The 20561-nt window shown below is 34.5% G+C and overlaps 1 protein-coding gene across 1 annotated transcript in view; it reads left to right on the forward strand.

Moving 5' to 3' along the window:
* The first annotated feature begins 2374 nt into the window (after positions 1 to 2374).
* SPOCK3 (SPARC (osteonectin), cwcv and kazal like domains proteoglycan 3) overlaps positions 2375 to 20561 on the forward strand; it is a 410406-nt gene continuing 392219 nt past the window's right edge. The window contains exons 1-2 of the mRNA XM_081269496.1: positions 2375 to 2494; positions 2770 to 2958. Of these exons, the coding sequence (XP_081125622.1) occupies positions 2770 to 2958 (189 nt within the window). The 5' untranslated portion in view covers positions 2375 to 2494. The remainder of the gene's footprint in view (positions 2495 to 2769; positions 2959 to 20561) is intronic.

A 20561-nucleotide genomic window follows, 5' to 3' on the forward strand; every position in this document is an offset into this window, starting at 1 on the left:
AGGAGCTTTGTAAGTTGTGGAGAGGGGAGCTGTACTCTACCAGATCAGAGCAAATCAAGAGGCATGGTCTACATCTTCTGACTATAGAATTTCAAATTTGCAATTTGTGCTTAAACCCTATTCAGGCACATGTGGAGTTTAGTGCAATATTAGAGGATTTTTCTCTTGAAGATGTGTATAGCTATCATTGCTTGTTTCTTAGCAAGTTTTCACTCTTTGAAGTAGTTCTGTGTGGAGCTGCATTTTGGAAAGTTGTTGGTCAAAGCTAGTTGTGAAAAGATTCTGTAAACGTGCTCACAGCAGCAATGAAATATGTGTATTTTGAAGGAAAATGGTGGTATAAAATAAATATATGTGCTCCCATAAATCTAAAGTTGGTCATGTGAGTCTTAGATGGCATTTATTATGCTAAAATGAATAATGAATGCTGCAGGGGAGGAGTGTCAGAGAATCATTTCTTATCAAATATTTTGCAACAAACAGTATACATCCTTTTTAGAGGTAGGTTACAAAGGTTAGAAGATGATTCTTACTTAAAAATTACTAACATCTGCTAGGCATCAGGGTTTCATCTAAGGCACAATTTCTGTGTTTTCCCATTAGATTTAAATTTTAAGGGTGAGATTTTAAAATATTATGAAATATATATTTTTTGAATTAAGAAGAAAACATTTCTTTAGATTTTGAGGCAAAGAACTGAAGAAGGTTGTTTGAGGAACTGAACAACTCAGGAGCAGGAAGAAGTGATGGTAAATGATGGAGGAAGGACCTGCTAACTATTATCTTAATGGCATATGAAACCAGAATTCAGAATGTACTAAAATGCATGGAAAAGCTTTTTGGAACGAGGCTAAAACAATACCTATCATTGGAAAATTAGTATACATTAGCATTCTTAAAGTTATCATCCTATGATTATATCAATCAGGACTTCTGTGAATTACAATCGTGGATTCTGTGATTTGCTCCCCTTACAGGCATAATCACAGTAGAATTGGGGGAATTGAGGAAAGTATCTTTCCTAAATTAAAAAAAATAGCAATTTATTTGCTTTCCTTTAGTTTTCATATTTTACATTCATTTTAATTCTATACTTAAAGTTAGAAATTAATAACCATTGCTTGATTTCCATATTAATTTGAAAAATGTTGTGCAAGGATCATCTAAGATTGAACTGGAGTACACGAGTAGTAGGCATTCTGCTATTCAAATATTTCCTGCAATTAGGGAAGTTACAAGCATTTGTCAAAGATCAGACCTTTAAAAGAGATAATTTTGGCTGACATAGCTAATAATTCAAATTGAGATACATAACATTATTGTAGTCTTTAGGCTTCCAGTAATCTTTTGATTTATACGTACTTCACCTGAATCCTCTAAAGGCATGGGAAAGTCTCTCCATCTGAATTTTTTGACAGGAGGACTGTTACTGATTTATGTCCAGTTTATTTAGGATATGTAGAAAAGGCATGGAGAACCAGATATCTTGTCACAAACGGAGGTTTGAAGTGCAGAATTTGTGTTACAGCTTCAAAAGGGTCTCATTTTGCAGTAGGGAGACATAGGGTTTTGAAGTTTTTGATTTAGGTTCCACAACTTAAAATATAGTCACCAGGGAGATCTGATTATAAAAGGAAAAATGCATTTACAGTGTGTGTGTGGGGGGGGGGCAGGGGGATGATTGTGTGATTTAGGTGCAAACACTTATCTGATATAGAAAGATTCGGTTTTCGGTTTTGAATAAACAAGGGAAGGTGGGAGGGGGGAGAGAGAGAGAGAGAGAGAGAGAGAGAGAGAGAGAGAGAGAGAGAGAGAGAGAGAGAAACTTCATCCATGTAACATGAAAGTTTGTGCTCCCTAATAATCCAGAAGTTCACGAATGCCCTTCACTACATTTTCTGAGATTAAACTGATCTCCCAGGACCCTACTGATGGCTTTGCTTCAGGGAGGAGCTGGGTCCAGGAGGTTTACCGGATAGAGAGTCCCAGGGTTTCTTGTTTGGTGATGCATAAAGTTTTCTTCAGATCTCATTTCCCACGTCTGTCTGACCACCCCAGAAATTTGCAGAACCGATTGAACGCTCCGCAGAGAGAATGAGCAGGCTGCCTCGCGAACAGGAGAACCTCTTCTGGAGCAGAGAGGTTAGAAAGCCGATAAGGATTGCTAGGCTAAGAGCTACCGCATCCTCTGGCTCCAGCCGAGCGACGCATCCAGAGCCCACTGCAGCTTGGATTCAGCGAAACGAAGGTGGGATAGCGGGAGGGGAAAGAGGAAAAAAAAGAAGATGGGGGAGGGAGGGGTGAACCGGGGGAAGCTAGTGAGAGATCGGCGCGCGGGGGGGAGGGTGGTGATGGGGGGAGCGCGCCCGGCGCAGGGAGCTGAGTGGACGGCTCGAGACGGCGGCGCGTGCAGCAGCTCCTGAAAGCAGCGAGTTGGCTGAGCTGGGCTGCATTTCCAGCAGGAGCTGCGAGCACAGTGCTGGCTCACAACAAGGTGATGTGCCAGGAAGCGGGATTTTTTGCCCGCTAGGGCTGCTGCTGCGTCTGGGGCTTCCTCTTAGATCCCCCTTTTTCTCCCTTGGGTCTGCGTGTGTGTGAGTGCCCGGGTTCGGGGGTAAAGCCTGCGGGAAGGGGGACACCCTGTCCCTGCTTGTCTCCCCCTCTCTCTATCCCCGTCGTTGCTGATGCATGTCTTCCGGGGTCGCCCTAGTCTTCGTACCCCTTATTTGACACTGCCATCCCCCCTCCCGGTTGTGTCTCCTTTCCCAGATGCTCAAGGTGTCAGCCGTATTGTGTGTGTGTGCAGCCGCTTGGTGCAGTCAGGCTCTCGCAGCTGCCGCGGCGGTGGCTGCAGCCGGGGGGCGGTCGGACAGCGGTAATTTTCTGGACGATAAACAATGGCTCACCACAATCTCTCAGTATGACAAGGAAGTCGGACAGTGGAACAAATTCCGAGACGTAAGTGCTGCGCGTCCCCATTCCCAGACACTCGCGCTCTGGGCTTCAAGGCGAAGATCGCGGCGGTTAGGGGTGGGGAGTGGGCTCAGTTCCTAGGGAGAGGAATTTTGAGGGGAAAGGCTGCTCTCACAGCGGCTGGAGAACTTAGCAGTTTCGCTGCCCACCTCCCAGCTAGCATCAGGGAGGACTTGCGTGTTGGAAGCACCGGAGTTCAGGTCACAGCAGGTTCTCACTCTTTCTCCCCCACCCCACGCTCCCACAGCACACCCATCCCCTGCCCCCCAAAGGTTTGCAAAGTGCTGGCTCTACCTTCTCAACTTTTGAATGGTGTCTCTGGCACTGGTAAACCCAGCAGATGTGCCTTTGCGTTGTATTGCTACTAAAGTAACTAGGATCGATCCCTTTACTAATGGTCCATTAAGGAATTTGAGTTTGGAGGTAGGAAGATGTAAGATTTATAAATGCCCGCTCTCCAGGGGTGGGAGGTTGTTTGGCGGCACCAGTAGGCAGAAGTTGAACTGCTCCAATTACATAAAATTGTGATCAGATTTGTGTTTCACCACTAACTTTAACCGAGAACGTGTTTGCAATGCTTTTGATTACGTTTTACTTCCCAATTAATCACTGCTGTAAAATCTCCCGAGGTGGGGACGCCCGCAGGCGACATCCTTGAAAGAGTTAACCTTAGAGTCTCTTTGGGAGTTTTCTGAAAGGTTATTTAAAGGAAAGGAGTTTTACAGACTCGGACTTTTTGTTTGACTGGAGCCAATGGCCAAGACATGCTAGTCACCACTACCCCCAACACACAGACACACATACACACACCTGATCTGAGCAGAGCCAAGAGCTGTCTGTGGCCAGAACACAGTTCATCCTGCTGCACTTAACTTGGTTGTTCCAGTAAAGAGGTCTTCCTGACTTGATTACAGGTCCCCCAATCCTGTCTATAAACCCTAAGGCCTGAAAAGGAGCCAGAGTGATTCACAGACAATTGCCAATCCTTACTGTGACATTTGAGAGAATTTCTTAGGGAGTCCATCTGCAGTGCACTACGTGTAGATGAGTTAACTTCTTTCATCAGCTCAGACTCTGTCACGATTTGGCAAAAATCAATGGAAGCTGGGGCTAATTTTCAGCTCGGCTCCTTGACCCCCTTGTCCCAACACCCCTTCAAAAAAGTACCTGGCAAGCCAAGTCCTGAAGGGGATTCTGGAAAAACAGAAAAAAAAAAAGGTAATTTGACTTTAAATCTAGGTGCAGCTACTTGATATTCAGCATGGATACAGAGGATGAAAATTGATAATGATAATACTTAATGGAGGTCTCATTCTTACATACGTTGTGAACAAAGCTTAAATGTCATTTTATTGCTAAATGAATGCTCTTATAAAAGTGAACCCTTACCTCTTTGTTTTAAGTTTGTACTAATATTAACTCCAACAAAAATAAGCAAATGTGATATTTCTAAATCTGGAGAAAATTTCTGTTTCCCATGCCCTCATTGTAGAAAAATATATTGAAAATTTTGTTAATATTTGAACAATGCTTCACATTTTGGCATGTCTTTATATAGTGACTGCTTTCCAGTTTTTAAAATGAAATTCAAACTTGCTTCTTTAAAATATTTTAAATATTGAATATCTTAGTGTCCTCTGATTTAAGTACAATTGCTTTATTGAATCAGTGAGAATGAGCAGCCTATATTTGGACAGTTTGTGAAGTGTTTGATTTAAACTCTTATGGCAAGCTGAGTTGCCTACTATAGAACTAAAAATTCTAGAATTAATGCATTCAACTTCTACAGAACTAGAATATTTTCATTATTCTAGTATTTTCAGACATTCTTCTATAATCTCAGGGGGAAACTCCATCAAAATCGTGTATATGCTTAAATAAAAGATTTACTGAAATATTTTAAGCAAATATTTGTTTTGGAGTATATGCAATACATAGAAATATAATAATGATTTTTTTTGCAAAACTTAATTTGAGAATAGCCATTTTAATAAGATAATTACATTTTTATAAAGATGACTTCTGGAAGGCATGGGGAAAGATAAGTGTTATCATTATATTTCCCCTTTAGCCACCTGTTACTCATTATTAACATGATGAAATGTAGGCTGACAGAATGCTTCTGAAGTCATAACTCAATGCCTAACATAGAATCCTTATTTAGACTCTCCACCTTACTGCTATTTACATATTCTTTCCCTTTTGGGAAATCATTAACTCAATATTTTTTTTGGTCTGTATCTTTATGGATGTGATTTATTTATTAGTTTATTTTTGTCTGAAAGCACATGATTAAAAGACATTGCTTGAAACAAAACTGCTACATGAATCTACCTTTATGTGTACTGTGTAAGAATTTATATCTTAACGCAGATTTATGTACTCAGTTATGAAGACACAAGGAATCTGAACTGCATCTTATAGTAACAGTTTAATGGAAGTGTTATTTTTAGTGCTTTTTCTCCATAAAATTATAATTATGTCATTCAGAAATAAAAAAAAAACCTTGTGATGCCTCAGCATAATTAACACTGTAAATAATCTTTACCATACTTCTTGAGAGTGACTGTTATATAAAACTGACATTATTTTAAAAGTCTCTCCTTAAAAAAAGTTTGAACTGTGCTACTTTTTGAATTATATTTGAAAAATACCTTGAAAACTACTTAAAAACTCAATTAATGGTTATTTCAATTGAATTCAATGGAATAATTTTAGAAATAAATGGTTTTAATATATAATATAAATATGTGAACATATTTATTTATTTATGTCTTTATTCATGCTACCAGAGATTGCACTTAGGGTCACTCCACTACTGGGCCACAACCCCAGCCCTATTTTGTATTTTATTTAGAGACAGCGTCTCACCAAGTTGTTTAGCGCCTCACTTTTGCCAAGGTTACATTTGAATTAGCAGTCCTTGGGCTTCGGCCTCCTGAACTGCTGGGATTATAGGAGCGCACTATGCTGGTTATTTTATTTATAATAAAGGATTAGGGATGAGCAGCATGCATGGGAAGTGTTATTAAGAGTAGAGGAACATAGGAACTATTACCCCTGGCGACTCATTTTCTCAAAGCTTATCATGAGTTAGTCTTCACAAAAAAGATATTTCAAAGAATTATTATCATCATCATCATCATAATTATTTTGTTATCAGGATTTGAACCCAGGGGCCCTTAACCACTAAACCATATCCCCAGCCCTTTTTTATATTTTACTTTGAGACAGGGTCTCACTAAGTAACTCAGGGCCTTGCCAACTTGCCAAGGCTGACTTTGAACTTAGGATCCTCCTGCTTCAAACCTCCTGAATTGATGGGATTATAGGAGTGTGGCACCAAGCCCCACTACTGCCAAGGATTTTGACTACTCTATACTAGTAATGTTGAATAAATTTTGTTTTGCATTTGTTGTTCTCCAATGTGCACAGAATAGAATTATAAAAGTTAAGAACTTTTAACTCTTTGAAATCATTAATGTATTTGTAAAATTCTAGTAAAGATTTTTTAATTCTTATGTCTTGGGAAGAAAATTACATTTTAACTCAATCTAAAGATTTAGAAAACTTAATACATTTAAAAATAAGTATAGTAGAACCAATGTTATGTTCAGAGTATAATTATATGATTATAAAATAAAATAGGGACTGGGAATGCAACTCAGTGGTAGAGCACATGCTTAGCATACATGAGGCCTTAATAACAATGAAATTTTTAAAAACTCTTAACAGTGGGATTTGTTTAGTGGATATACTAGCTTTTATTTTTTTGTAGCAATTTTGGATAGTAGTAAAATCAAGAACACAAGGTTTCTCAGTGAGGGAATTTGGGGAGTCCTACTGCCTTGTCCAAGCACAGTAGTTTACAGGATTTGCTCACCCAGTTCTTATATGTATATTAGGAGAACTTGAAAGCAGTGCTCTTATGAGGAAAGTGAATCATTAGCTCAAATGTCTCACATATTACATATTTCAAACATTTATATTTATAAGTTCAGTTAAACCATATCCATTATCATGTAATAAATGAGTGTTGAATTTGGGAACCAATGAATTAATTGGTAATGGATGATGTAATACCATCATCCACCTTATATGTAATTGATTTAACTGAAGTACACATATTAATTAAGAATGACAGGAAAGATAAAATGAGAGAAACCCTTAAATACTGTATGTTGGAATCAGTTCAATAAAAATCCAGCAAACTTTTAATAAATCATATTAAAAAATCAAGATTGTACCATTAAATCAAAATTTAAAGTTTTAAATCAGATTTATTTAAAAAAAAACAAACCTGAGGCTCATTTTGAACTTTGAGAAATGGTTATCATTAGTGTTGCATAAACTACAGTCAACTTTGGTTTACATTTATTCCTTAAGCGATTTTAGTAATCTGGTTACAATGAAGACAATAGTAAAGCACTAAAATTTAACTTTAAAAATGTAACCTGATTATTGGCTAAAGGGCGTGTACAATATTGTGAAATGGGACATAGAGATTGATGTGTTTCAGGGCATGCCAATAATAATTTTACTTTATAAGAATGGCTGATTTGGGGATACCGAGTAGTAAGTAAACTTTTCTTAACTTCTTTTGTTATTTTCTCTTTTCCTCTGAGTCAAGATTCTTGAGTGTACAGAATATCTGAGAGTTAATGACAGATAGTGAAAGGTCTTTCCTGACAACTTAGTAGACTACAAAAGAAAAAATATCTCTGAGAATCTCTCAAATTTTAATGTTATAAGAAAGCAAATAAAAACATTCGGCATTTGTTTTTTGGGGATTGGCTAACTTCACTTAGCGGTATCTTCTCTAACACTATCCATTTACCTGCAAATGCCATGATTTTATTCTCATTTATTGCTGAGTAATATTCCATTGTGTATATATGTCACAATTTTTTATCCATTCATCTACTGAAGGGCACCTAGGTTGGTTCCACAGTTTAGCTATTGTGAATTGTGCTGCCATAAACATTGATGTGGCTGTGTCCCTGTAGTATGCTGTTTTTAAGTCCTTTGGATATAGACTGAGGAGAGGAATAGCTGAACCAAATGGTGGTTCCATTCCCAATTTTCCAAGAAATCTCCATACTACTTTCCATATTAGCTGCACCAATTTGCAGCCCCACCAGCAGTGTATGAGTGTTTTCTCTGATATAAGAAGACCTAAACATAGTGGGGAAGGGAGGGGGAGTGTGGAGGAATAGATGAACTCTAGATAGGGCAGAGGGGTGGGAGGGGAAGGGGGGTATAGGGTTAGAAATGATGGTGGAATATGATGGACATTATTATCCAAAGTACATGTATGAAGACATGAATTGGTGTGAATATACTTTATGTAAAACTAGAGATAGGAAAAACTGTGCTCTATATGTGTAATAAGAATCACAATGCATTTTGCTGTCATTCTGCTGTCACATATAAATAAAAAAATAATAAGTAAAACAAGAAAGCAAATGAAACTATTGATATCTAGGCCTTATTGAAGTAAATTACTATGTGGCTTCATGGGGTGTTGTGGTTCAAACAATGATACACTTCAAAGAATAAGCTCTCATTCCCTCTCTCTGTTTTATTTTTTTAGGGGGTGGGTTTTAATGATTCACCCTGGTTGTTTTTCTCAAGTACTAGGGAAGACACCTTGGTGCAAGGCGGGGCTTCTTCTTTATGCTGCCTTAATAGTTGGCTGCAGGGTTTTACTGTTTTACTTTTCAATACTATATACCAAGTAGATACTATATAACTAGATGCGTTTAGCACACTAAACTACTACTTTCTCTATTCAATAGTACTAGCCAATTCTTATATGCACAAATTCAGTAATTCTTATTATGAGATCATATTTATAACAGTCATAATCATTAATTATATTTATCTTGGTCAAGCATATACCTATATGTACCTTGCCTTGGGAAGAATTCTTCACAGTTAATTCATTGCATTTTCTTGAATGTTTTTTTTTCTTTCTTTCTTTCTTTCTTTTTTTTTTTTTTTTTGATTATTAGCACTGGGTTAGTCCTGAAAAGCCTTTAAATATTCTGTACATGTTTGCAGGTCAGACTTCTTAAGAGAAGCTGAGGCAGTCTGGATTCAGGGCCCCTGAGTAACTCTTGCAACAATGGGCTGCACCTGACTCCTGTCCTTGTCATGTGGGTCCTATTTAAGTCATGTCATGGTGTTCCCTCCACATCCCTGTATTTTAATCTTGTCATCACTAATATTACCAGCCCACCAGTGAAAATTTAAATTGTTTTTGTCAGATCAGAAATCGCAAGATGAAAGAAGGTAGGTCAGAGAATGTCCACTGACCTGCAAATTTCTAGAGAAGATACCTCAGGGAAAGGTGGTATCATATTAGCAAAGTCCTTAAGAAAGTCTGAATTGAGAATAAAATGTAGTTAATTTGACATGGATTCTTCCTAACAGAAAATAAAGTACCACATACTTTTACTTTTCTAGCTCTTATAACTTCTAGTGAATCATTAGAAAAGTATAACTAAATGAATTAGGAAATACATTAGTCTGTTTATACATAAATAATTCTATGTATAAAATAGTATGTATTATAAATATACACTTTATGTGAGTGTGTGTCTATCTTCAAACAGGTGCAGATAAAGGAATCTAAAAATTGAGAAATTATAGGTAGTATAGGTATAATATAAACATATATGTTATATATATATATAATATATACATACACATTATACACAAACACATTAAGTAAAAAACCAACAATCCCCAACCCCAAATTTTAAGTCATGCTAGGTTTTTGTTTTTTGTTTCTTGTGTAAGTTCCTGCTTCACATAGCTTGAGATGATCTCATTTTCTACTACATGTAAGACCACATTGTGTTTTCTTGCTTCTTAGAGAAAGTCAGCAGCTCTAGGATTAGATCCTTAAACTTTTTAGCTAGATATGCAAAAGAAACAGTGTTTACTGATGGATAGCATTTATTTTCTACCCTTACAGTGAAACTACTTGGTTGGATGCATTTAAAGCTCATGATTCTGACTCAGAGTGACATTGTATATTCTTATTCAATTTTAGTTTCCATGATTTCATGATCTGGGTCACAATTTTATTTCATGTACCTACTTTTAAAGGCTGATCTTTGAATCTTCTATACACACCATTCAACTCCGAAAGCTCCTGGAGTATTTATATGTCTTTTCCCATTTATGAAAAGCCTTTCATCTTTTTTACTCTTTGCTATGTCAACAAGTTTACAGATTTGGATACCTCATTAGACTGCAAACTTCTTACAGATATAGACTGCAGTCTTCCTCCCCCACAAATTTTCCACTTCACCTTCCATTAGCACAATAACTGGCTCAGAGTTTGCACTAGAAAATAAAGGAAAGAACATTATATTCAATATGTATTGCCAACTGAATAGTCCTTAAGACTCTTAGAACAGTGCTGTCATTTATCAACCAATTTCATTTCTGACCACTTCAAGTCCAGTTTTGTAATTTAAATAAGAATTTAATTATTGTAAAAAATGTCAAGTACTAAAATGCCTTAGGACTATGAGTTCTAACCTGTACCAAAATGGAAATACCATTCCAAACCATCAGGTTCAATTTTAGAATAGTCAACAGTAGTTGGTAATAATGTGTATCTTGGCATTCTCTGCCAGTTTATCCAATTGTCTTCCTACAGTTTCTCTCCGGTTACATAATTTTGTTACTCTAATGTCTTTGAATATTTTTCTTGTCTTGTAAGTAAGATTAAACACCAGTGTCTTCTGTTTCTTCTACTACTACTACTGTACTTCAGTAAATGGTTGTGTGACTAAATGCAGATATTTCACAGGTTGATTTGTTGTTACTTCTGCCTCACTTATAATTGGCAGTGTATCAGTCAGGGCAAGGTTGAGTTCTCACAAAAAGGAGAACTTTAATCAGAGTGCCTTAATTAAGGTAGTTTTATTTCCTAACCATGTAACCATCAAGAAGTGCCTGTTCAGGCCTGGGCTTTCCATTTTTCTCCATAAGTGGCATTTTCTATCCTGTATAAAGGGTTTCTGTTAAAGTATTTATGACCCAAAACAGTCACACATGACTTCTACTTATGTCTCATGGGCCTGGACTTAGTTGCATGGTTTTACCTTGCTATAAGGTATACCATGGAACTTAATCTCTAATGGCAAAGGATTAAAAATAAAAGAAAGAAAGCAATCCTTGGTACCAGAAAAAAAATATTGGTAGCTACTATCTTTAGTCATGCTCTATTCATCATCTAAATATCCCTTGAAAATATTCTCAACCTCTTTTCCTGGGTCCACTGATAAGAATTTGTATTATTGCCTATGAATAGTTAGCCATGCCTTCAATATTCCTTCCTAATTCTATGTCATCCCCCTGTCCTCTTAGCCAAGAATGGCAGGCTGAGTTATGATGGCCATGCTAGAAATGGAATCCTTGGTTCCTAAGGTTTTGGTTGTAGAAGTTTGGCAGCAAATAGTGGTGTGCTAATTTCTAAGAGAAAAGGTTTATGGTCAGAACCAAAGAAGTATCCAAGAGGTAATCACAATAATAGGACTGATGACCAATTTTGCTTTCCTTTAGTGAAATCACTTAGTGTATTTTCTAGAATATCCTTTTAACTATGAGTATTTAGTAATAGGTCCAGAATGCTTTTATGTGAAGCATCATGGTGATTGGTGTGGTGGTGGGATTTGAATTTAATTCTCATATCCCTCAACTGTGTATAGTGTATATATGAGAATATATATACACTCTCTTGTACCCAAGTTGTATTTGCTCTGATGCAGCAAAAAGGAAAGCACCATTAGTGCAAAGTAGGGGTATAATACCAAAATAATACTATTCTACTGTAGTAATACTTGAAGTAACCCTAGAAATGATGGGATAATCCTAGGAAGGATGCTGTTGTGGAGTCCAAGAAGCTCTTGTCCTTGGAATCAAAGAACAATTGTTTTTGTTCTAGTATCTTTGAGATAGTTATGAAATAGGAACAGCAGTAAGTCTGATTTGTCAGACCTGACATGTAGACTTTACACTTTCGATTTTGTTACTTGACCTCAGACATTGTTGACAGAATGCATGAGCTCCTTGCATGGATAGCAGAGATAGCCAATCACAGTTTGTCTCTTAAATACTTGGTGAAAGAAAAAAAAAATATATATATATATAAAGTTAAGTCAAAATTAAAGTTTCTTTAATACACACACACACACACACACACATATGGCATGATTATTTTATAAGTGGTGATTATATAATTTTTGTGTGATGTTTTGTTTCCAGTTAAAATTAAGTTAGCAATAACAACAGTATAAAAGTTTCCAAGGGATAAAAATAGGTTAAAAAAATCTTCTTATAAAACCATTTTGCCACTTTAGTCATGTAATTTATCCCAAAGAGTTAGTGCTTTTCTCATCCTATATGTCCACCATCAGTCATCTGACCTTCGATTTCTTTCTCACCATCTTTTTAATTTTTTTTAATTCATCAAGGAAATAATGGCCCCAACTAGAAACACTGTTGCTGTTTCTGAACACATTGAGCAGATTTTTTTTCTCTTCAGAATCTGAGGCTAATAATAAAGTTTTATTCCTTCCTTCAGAAATAACATTATGATATTTCATTAGTCCATTTAAAGTTGTAAAAACCACATTTAATGAACATAAATCTCTAAGATTTATAAGAGATAGACACTTTTCTTTTTTATGTATCCTATGTGCTTTCAATATTATTCCTCATATTGTAAAATAGAGATTATTGAATAAAATTGAACATTATGTTTTCATAAGAAAAATTGTAATTGATTATTTTTAATTATACTATTTCAATATAAAAAAGTAATTAATTAACTATTGCAGCAATTGTTAATTATGCTTATTTGGTTAGGTCTTAATATTTGATAGTTTGGTTTAGTTATAACATAATTTAGAAAAGGAAATTTATGTATTTTTATTTTTTTCTTGGTACTGGGAAATGAACCAGGGACACTTTACTACTGAGCCACTTTCCTTTCCCTTTTTATTTTGAGACAGGGTATCACTAAGTTGCTGTTGCTGGCCTTGAACTTGTGATCCTCCTGCCTCAGCCTCCCAAATTGCAGGGATTTCAGGCATGTTTCAGGCATAAAGGAACATTAACATATAGAGATACTTTGTATACATGATCAAATAGCTAACATATCTGTGATTTGCTCTTTAGCTCTTTATATGAATTAGAAATTAACAATATGCTGATATACCTGCTTGAAGATAGTTCTAATAGTATTCCATTAATAATGTATCATGTTTTATCTATGTTTTCTGAATACATAGGAAAAGTTAACTATATATAAATTTTCCAGATTATTATTATTATTAATGATGGATATCTTCTTATTGTCATAATTTATTTTCTGAAGACTCCAACTACCTGTGTTAATTATGTTAATATAAAATACCTTTAACTGTATAATAAAATGTATGCCAAATTATAAATAAACAACTTTAGCAAATACAAATAATTAATATTATGAATAAAATAATAAAAATAAGAAAAGTGGTATAGAAACTAGGCTCAGAATTCATAAAGTAAATACAACATTATTTGACACTAATTGGAAATAATTAAAACATTTCAATTCAATTAATGACAGTCTATTCAAATGATTTTTCAAATAAGCTAAATGCATCCCTTGTCTGTATTTTGTATATACATATGGTACCAACACTTCACTCACTATGGCAAGAGAGGATGATTGTAAAGATGTGCTTATTTAAAGTATCAAATTGGTTAAGTTCTAAAAATATAAATTAATGTCAGATTCCCCCTTGACCAGAAATTGATAATAATATAGGAATAATAGCAAACACTTTTTTAGAGCACATTATATTCCTGCGGCATTGTAACTTTATAAAATACATTAGTGAATGACATTTCTGTAAAGAATGTAGTTATTTTCGATTGTGGAGGTGAGGAAACTGAGGATTGAGGTCACACAGCTGTTTTCAGTCTGGGCTCTCTTTAATATAAGTACTTCTGGACTTAGGGTGGAATTACATCCTGATAAGTTGAAAATACCTAAGTCAAGAATGCAGGTAAGTTCAGTAGAGTAGAGGGGAGGGAAAGGGGAGGTACTGGGGACTGAATTAGAACAAATTATATTCTAAGCTTTTATTATTATGTCGAAATGAATCCTAATGCTATGCATAACTAAAAAGGACCAGTAAAAGGCATGTAATGCACTTATACTAGCAAACATCATAACTTAGCTATATAGCATAATGTTGGTTGTTTTCTGTTGTGATTGCAAGGCTGACTAGGAGCTGGGGCTCACTGCCCCTGCCCAGTGTGTGAAAAATCACCAAATAGCATACTGATAGTCTCAGAAAAGATGTAAAATCTAAGTACAGTTTCCCCTGAATATGTATTGTTTCACACCATTTTGAGGTTTAAAATGGTTAAGTCCGATTATTGTAAGTTTGGGGGTGGTCTGCGTAGGCATTTAGTCTTTAAGCATAGGAAGGATGATGATTTTTGGCTTATAAATGCTGTTTTTAGTGTCTATTGTATGCTAGGCACTTTAGGTATTTTATATATACGGCATATTTTATTGTTAATTGTAGTAAAGAAACAAAATTTATTATATTAACCATTTTAAAGTGCGGGTCAGTATTTTTAAGTGTATTCTCACTGTTGTGCAACTAACCTCTAAAATCTATACATCTTGCAAAACTGAAACTTGACACCCATAAAACTGCTTACTATTTTATTCTATCTCGAGTCTTGGCAACTACCTTTCTTCTGTTTCTATGACTTTGACTAGTATATATGTTTCACATAAAAGATACCAGTCAGTACTTGTCTTTTTGTGACTGGTTTATTTCACTTAACACAGTGTCTTCAAGGTTCATTCGTGTTCTGGCCTCAGGATTTCCTTCTTTTTATAAGATTGAATAATATTCTACTTTATGACTACAACTGCATTTTCTTCATTCATCCATCTATAGACACTTGGATTGCTTTTACCTCTTGGCTTCTGTGACTAATGCTGCTTGAATGTGAGTGTACAAATATGTCAAAGGTTCTACTTTCAAGTCTTTTGGATATATACCCAGAAGTGGAATTTCTGGATTCTTTGGTAATTCTATTTTTAACCCTTTTTGAACTGCCATACTATTTTCCATAGAGGCTGTACCATTTCACATTTTCTCCAGTAAAGCACAAATTTCCCAATTCTCCATGTCCTTGCCAATACTTGTTTTCTGTTTTTGTGATAAAACAGCCATCCTAATGGATATGAAATGATACCTCATTGTGGTTTTGATTTGTATTTCCCTAATGACTAGTAATATTGACCATTATTTCCTGTACTTTTCAGCCATGTGTAATATTATATCTGGAGAAATTTTCATTAAAGTCCTATAACAATTTTTTAAGTAGTTTCTTATTTTCATTAAAATTTCTTGCCAGCTAAAAATGTAGACACAATCTCCTTTTACAAATGTAGATACAACATTTTAAGATGCTTAGTCAATCTTTATTTGAACCTACTCTTTAAAAATAATATTTATTTATTTATTGCTTTGCTACTTATTAACAGTTGACTACTTAAAATGAATTGTTACAGAAATATTGGACTTCCACCTTTTAAAATGTCAGGTTTGGACCTTTTAAATGGTCACATTGATGATCTTCTCACCAGCTAGATCAAGAAGTTCATAAAGATTTGAAATTTTTAGTACAACCCATTGTCTTACCATCACAATGATGCTACCATGATTCATCTTGAAGCTAGGATAGGAGATGTCTAGTAGCCTGTCTTCATTAGTCTTATAAAGGCCAGTAATTCAAAATCACATACTGTTCAAAGAATGCTTCTTCCTATAGGAATACTACATTTGGTAACTGCATATTACTGGTATTTTTGTTAGTGTTTTTTTTTTGTTTTGTTTTGTTTTATTTTGTTTATATCACTGTGCACTTCTGAATATTCACTGTTGATGAAAATGGCTGTAAAAGAAATGATGAATATGTTCTTACAATGACTGTCATTTGGCTTATAACAATTTTGGAAACTGTTAGGTCTAACTGTACCTAGTCTCCAATTATTACAATTGTGATATTTCTTCCTTCCTTCCATCTTTTTTCTTCTATTTATTTTTGCTAGAGACTGATTTTCCTTGCTCCTATTTTCAAAGTAGGTTAAAAGAAAAAAGAGAAAAATGACTTATTTCATTTAATCAGACATAAAAATTCACAAATTATTACTGTGTACAATCAATACATGGACATATAATCTATGTTTAATCAGTGTTGAATGGGTTCTGAGAAAGACTGCCAATCACATTCATAGGAGACCACTTAAATTTCTGTTTTCCATATTGAATATCAAAGAGTGACATGATGGTATTGACTTTTAAAAAATTGAAATAACACACTATAGTGACATAGCCACAGTCACTGCTGATACCAGCTCAATTCACAATAGCTAAACAATGGAACCAACTTAGGTGCCGCACCTTCAACAGATGAAAGGATAAAGAAAATATGGTATGTATACATAATAGAATATTACTGTACCTTAAAGAATAATGGAATTATGTCATTTGCAGATAAATAGATGTAGCTAGAGAATATTATACTAATTGAAATAATCCAATTCCAAAAAACCTAAGGCTGAATGTTTTCTCTGCTATGTGGATGCTAATTCACAGTAGGGGCGGGCAGGCCAGGGAAGAATAGAAGTACTTTGGAATGAAAGGAGAGGAGCGGGTATGGGGGTAGGAAGGATAACAGAATGAATCAGACATTATTACCTTATGTGCATCTATTGTTACACGACCAGTGTAACTCTACGTCATGTACAACCAGAAGAATGAGAAGTTATACTCCATTTATGTATGATGTGTCAAAATGCATTCTAGTGTCATGTATAACTAATCAGAACAAATGAAAAAAAATGAAATAATATCTTATAATTATTTGGAATGCGTCTAATTTCTAAAAATAATTTTGTTGTCTTACCTACAGTTTCAAGACTTCTTTATCTAGGATATTATTTTAAATATTAGATAGTTTAATCATTGATTATACTCCATTTTAGATTTTTCATTTTATAGTTCTATAGCTAAAGAACAAAATTAATTAGCTGCCATACTGAGTAAAGGAGAATACATTAAAATTCAATGATTTTTATATTTTTATTCTTATTAAATTAACTGATATTGAACTTCATGCTAAATTTTGTATATAGTATTTTTTATGAAAGAAATTTTGTATATAATATTTTAAATGGGAATTTTGATAAAAATTACAGTACTTTATAGTCAATTTGAAGTATTATATTGAATGTTCCAAATATTAGCACATGGTTTTAAAAATTTTTTTACTCTTTTAAATTATTTTATTTATTTATTTTATGTGGTACTAAGGATTGAACCCAGTGTCTCACACATGCTGGGTAAGTGCTTTACCATTGAGCCACAAACCCAACCCAGCATATATATAGTTTAATTTTTAATTCTCAGCAGGGACCTAAAAGGAGAGGGACCAAAAGTGCACCAACTTAAATAGAATTGCCTCCAGATATATAAAACATGACTTGGCATTGTCTTCCTGAATGAGGTAAAATGCTTACTAGATACAGCTCCTAAAAATAGTAATTTGATAGTCCCTTAATCATAGCTCACTTTTCCTTTTCTCTTGCCAGGCTACTTTTGTGACTTTCACAATATTTACACAGGGTACTATATACTGGATACTTTGAAATACGAGCTTGCTAATTGCTTTGGCTCTTGGTATTAGCATCTGCTGAAGAACCAGTTTTAGGAGATCAGGGGAATATTTATAGGCCTTTCATGACATACAGTGCAGTATGAAATTATAGGCAGCCTCCTCGTCTCTCAGGAAGGCTGTCTAAGGTGCCCTTGGCAACATCTGATATTCTTCTCCAATGTCCCTGAGGCTCTTAGCTTCATCTAAAATGAACATTCCCTGGGGAAAATTTTCTGGAACATTGTATCAACAGCATTAACCTAGTATTACCTGAGAACTTTTCCTTTGACATAAGATGTAATTTCTTGCAATTGAGATGTTATGCACTTCATAGTTTTAAAAGAATGATTGGACTTAACCGAAACTGTGAATTAAAGGCACATTCCATTCTGTTAGCTAGGGAAGTTTAGAAGCTGTGGAATCTGAAAGTAACCTTTTAGGCAAAGTAAGATTTTTACAAACACCAACACATGTAGCAACATTATCCTCAGAATTTTATGTTTCATGAATTCATTAAATATCCTATTTTTTGCTTGCTAATGTTATTCTCATTTAAACTATTTATTATAGAATTGATGGTTTTCACTCCAAGTGCACATTTTTCTCAGTAAAAGTCTCCAATGTGGAATGACATGTTGAATTTAGATAAGAAATCAACAATAAAGATAGAAGTCCTTCATTATCTTTGAGAAATAGAATATATTTGAAAAGTGAGATTTTTTTTTGAACACACATTATGCATCACAACCCATGTGGCTGAGAACCACTGCAGTTTATGGGTCCTGGAATGAGATTAGGAAATCTAGTTTCAGAACTGCTTTGTTTGCTTTGAATAACTAAATGCCCTCTCCTGCCAAAATTCTTCTTCTTCTTTTCTTTTTTTCCCCTTGCAATGAGTGCCCTTTTATTATACATGCTGTTATCACTGATCATAGGATTATGGAGAAGAGTAGAGGAAGGCTGGCATAGGTCCCCAAAATTACAAACTCAGTACTGAGGTACTGATGGTACCATGGTCAGAAGTAAAGGAAAATGCCAAAACCTCATCTATGGGGAGTGATAGTGACAGGAGGGTTCATGTGCTTAATTCACTCTGAACACAACAAGGTCATTGTTGAGTTAAGAGTTCCCCCTTCTGATGGGTCTGCCTGTTTGCCCCTGAATATTTTAAAGTTTCCTTCCTCCAGAACCTGTGATCATGAACTACAAAAATAAGTTCTTTATGAATGATAAGTTTTGTAAGTGGTAAATAGCTTCATGATTCTGTAGGTGATGCAATTTAAAAACATGTTTGGTCTTCATTATTTACCTTGGATAAGATACATTATTTTTCACCCTTTTATTGTTGGACTAGACTATGATATTTCTGATTTGTATTTGTTGAATAAAAGTCCTTCAGTATTGTGGTTTGTGGGTTCAACTTTTTTTTAATTTGATTGAAACTATAAGTGATTTTCTCCTAGATGGTTTAATAAAATTGCACAATTCAGTTTTTATAGGAACCTAGCGATATTGTTATTACTTGTTACCATCCAGTGAAAAGACCTATGATTGATTTTTAAATTAGATATAAATTGTGTGTTCATTACCAAGTATTTTTTGTTCTTTTAAAATATATTATTAATATGTATATATTGTACTTATTAAATAGTGTTCAGTGTGAATTTTAATACCTGCATGTAGTATGCATTAATGAAATTCTGCCTACCTAGGGAAATTCTTAAATAAATTTTGACTAAATCACATAAAAACCAAAATATGCTGTGTAAAGGACATATAATAGTATTATGCTATACCAATTTTAAACAGCATATTTTCCATGTTTTTGCAATTTTTAATATATTTTAACTGAACCAATTTTATAAATAAAACTGGCTGACAAAGTTCAAACAAATTTTTAATGAATTTTTGTTCTGTTTTGGAATTCAGTTTTATTATTGAAAAGCAAATAAAATAGCAAAATAATTTCATTTCACATGGTATAAAAAAATTGAAAAAATTTTGAAAACATTAATGTGGCAATTTTTGCACGTAAGTTTAGATTGGAATTGAAACTTATTCCTATGGTTTAATCTTGTTTCTATTCATTTTAAGGTTCCTATGTAATTCTGTCATTTAGTTTTGAATGTTTTTTTCTATAACATAACTTTTAAAGTATTTCTATATTTTACAATTGATTTATTTTTAAAACAAATTCTCTGTACCCAAACCCTTCAGCATGTTGGATACAAATAATCACTCAGTCCAGAAAATATCAGATGAAAAAAAATTTACATAAAATATTCAGAATTCCATAAAATATTCTCCATGATAACATGGGTATAGGTGAATTGTGCAATGCCATCACTTCTATAAACAAAATTTTTAACTTAAAGCTCTGCAAAGATTTCTTGAATGTTCTTACAATTACAGGGAATTTTTTATTGAAGGAAACTTTGATTCTTGTCTTCCTTACTACCTTTCCCAATCTAATCACTTGTAAGTCTTGTCTGCAGTAATTTTCTTCCTTTTTCCTTCCTTCCTTAATTGTAGATAGATATAATACAATTATTTATTTATTTGCTTGTTTATTTATTTATTTAATTTTATGTGGTTCTAAGGATCAAACCAAGTGCCTCATCCATGCTAGGCAAGGATCCTACCACTGAGCCACATCCCCAGCCCTTATCAGGTAAATTTCAAGATAAAGACTCTTCACTCTTCCTTGTATTAGATCCTCATTATCTCTTACTTACACTGGTTCTGTAGATTACCTTCACATTTTCAGGTTTTTTTCTGCTGATGAGCATCAGGAAGCCTTTACTGATCAATTAATTTCTCCCAAATTATAGTTC

Source organism: Spermophilus citellus (assembly GCF_964194105.1).
Source record: "Spermophilus citellus genome assembly, chromosome: 16".
NCBI classification, from domain to species: Eukaryota; Metazoa; Chordata; class Mammalia; order Rodentia; family Sciuridae; genus Spermophilus; species Spermophilus citellus.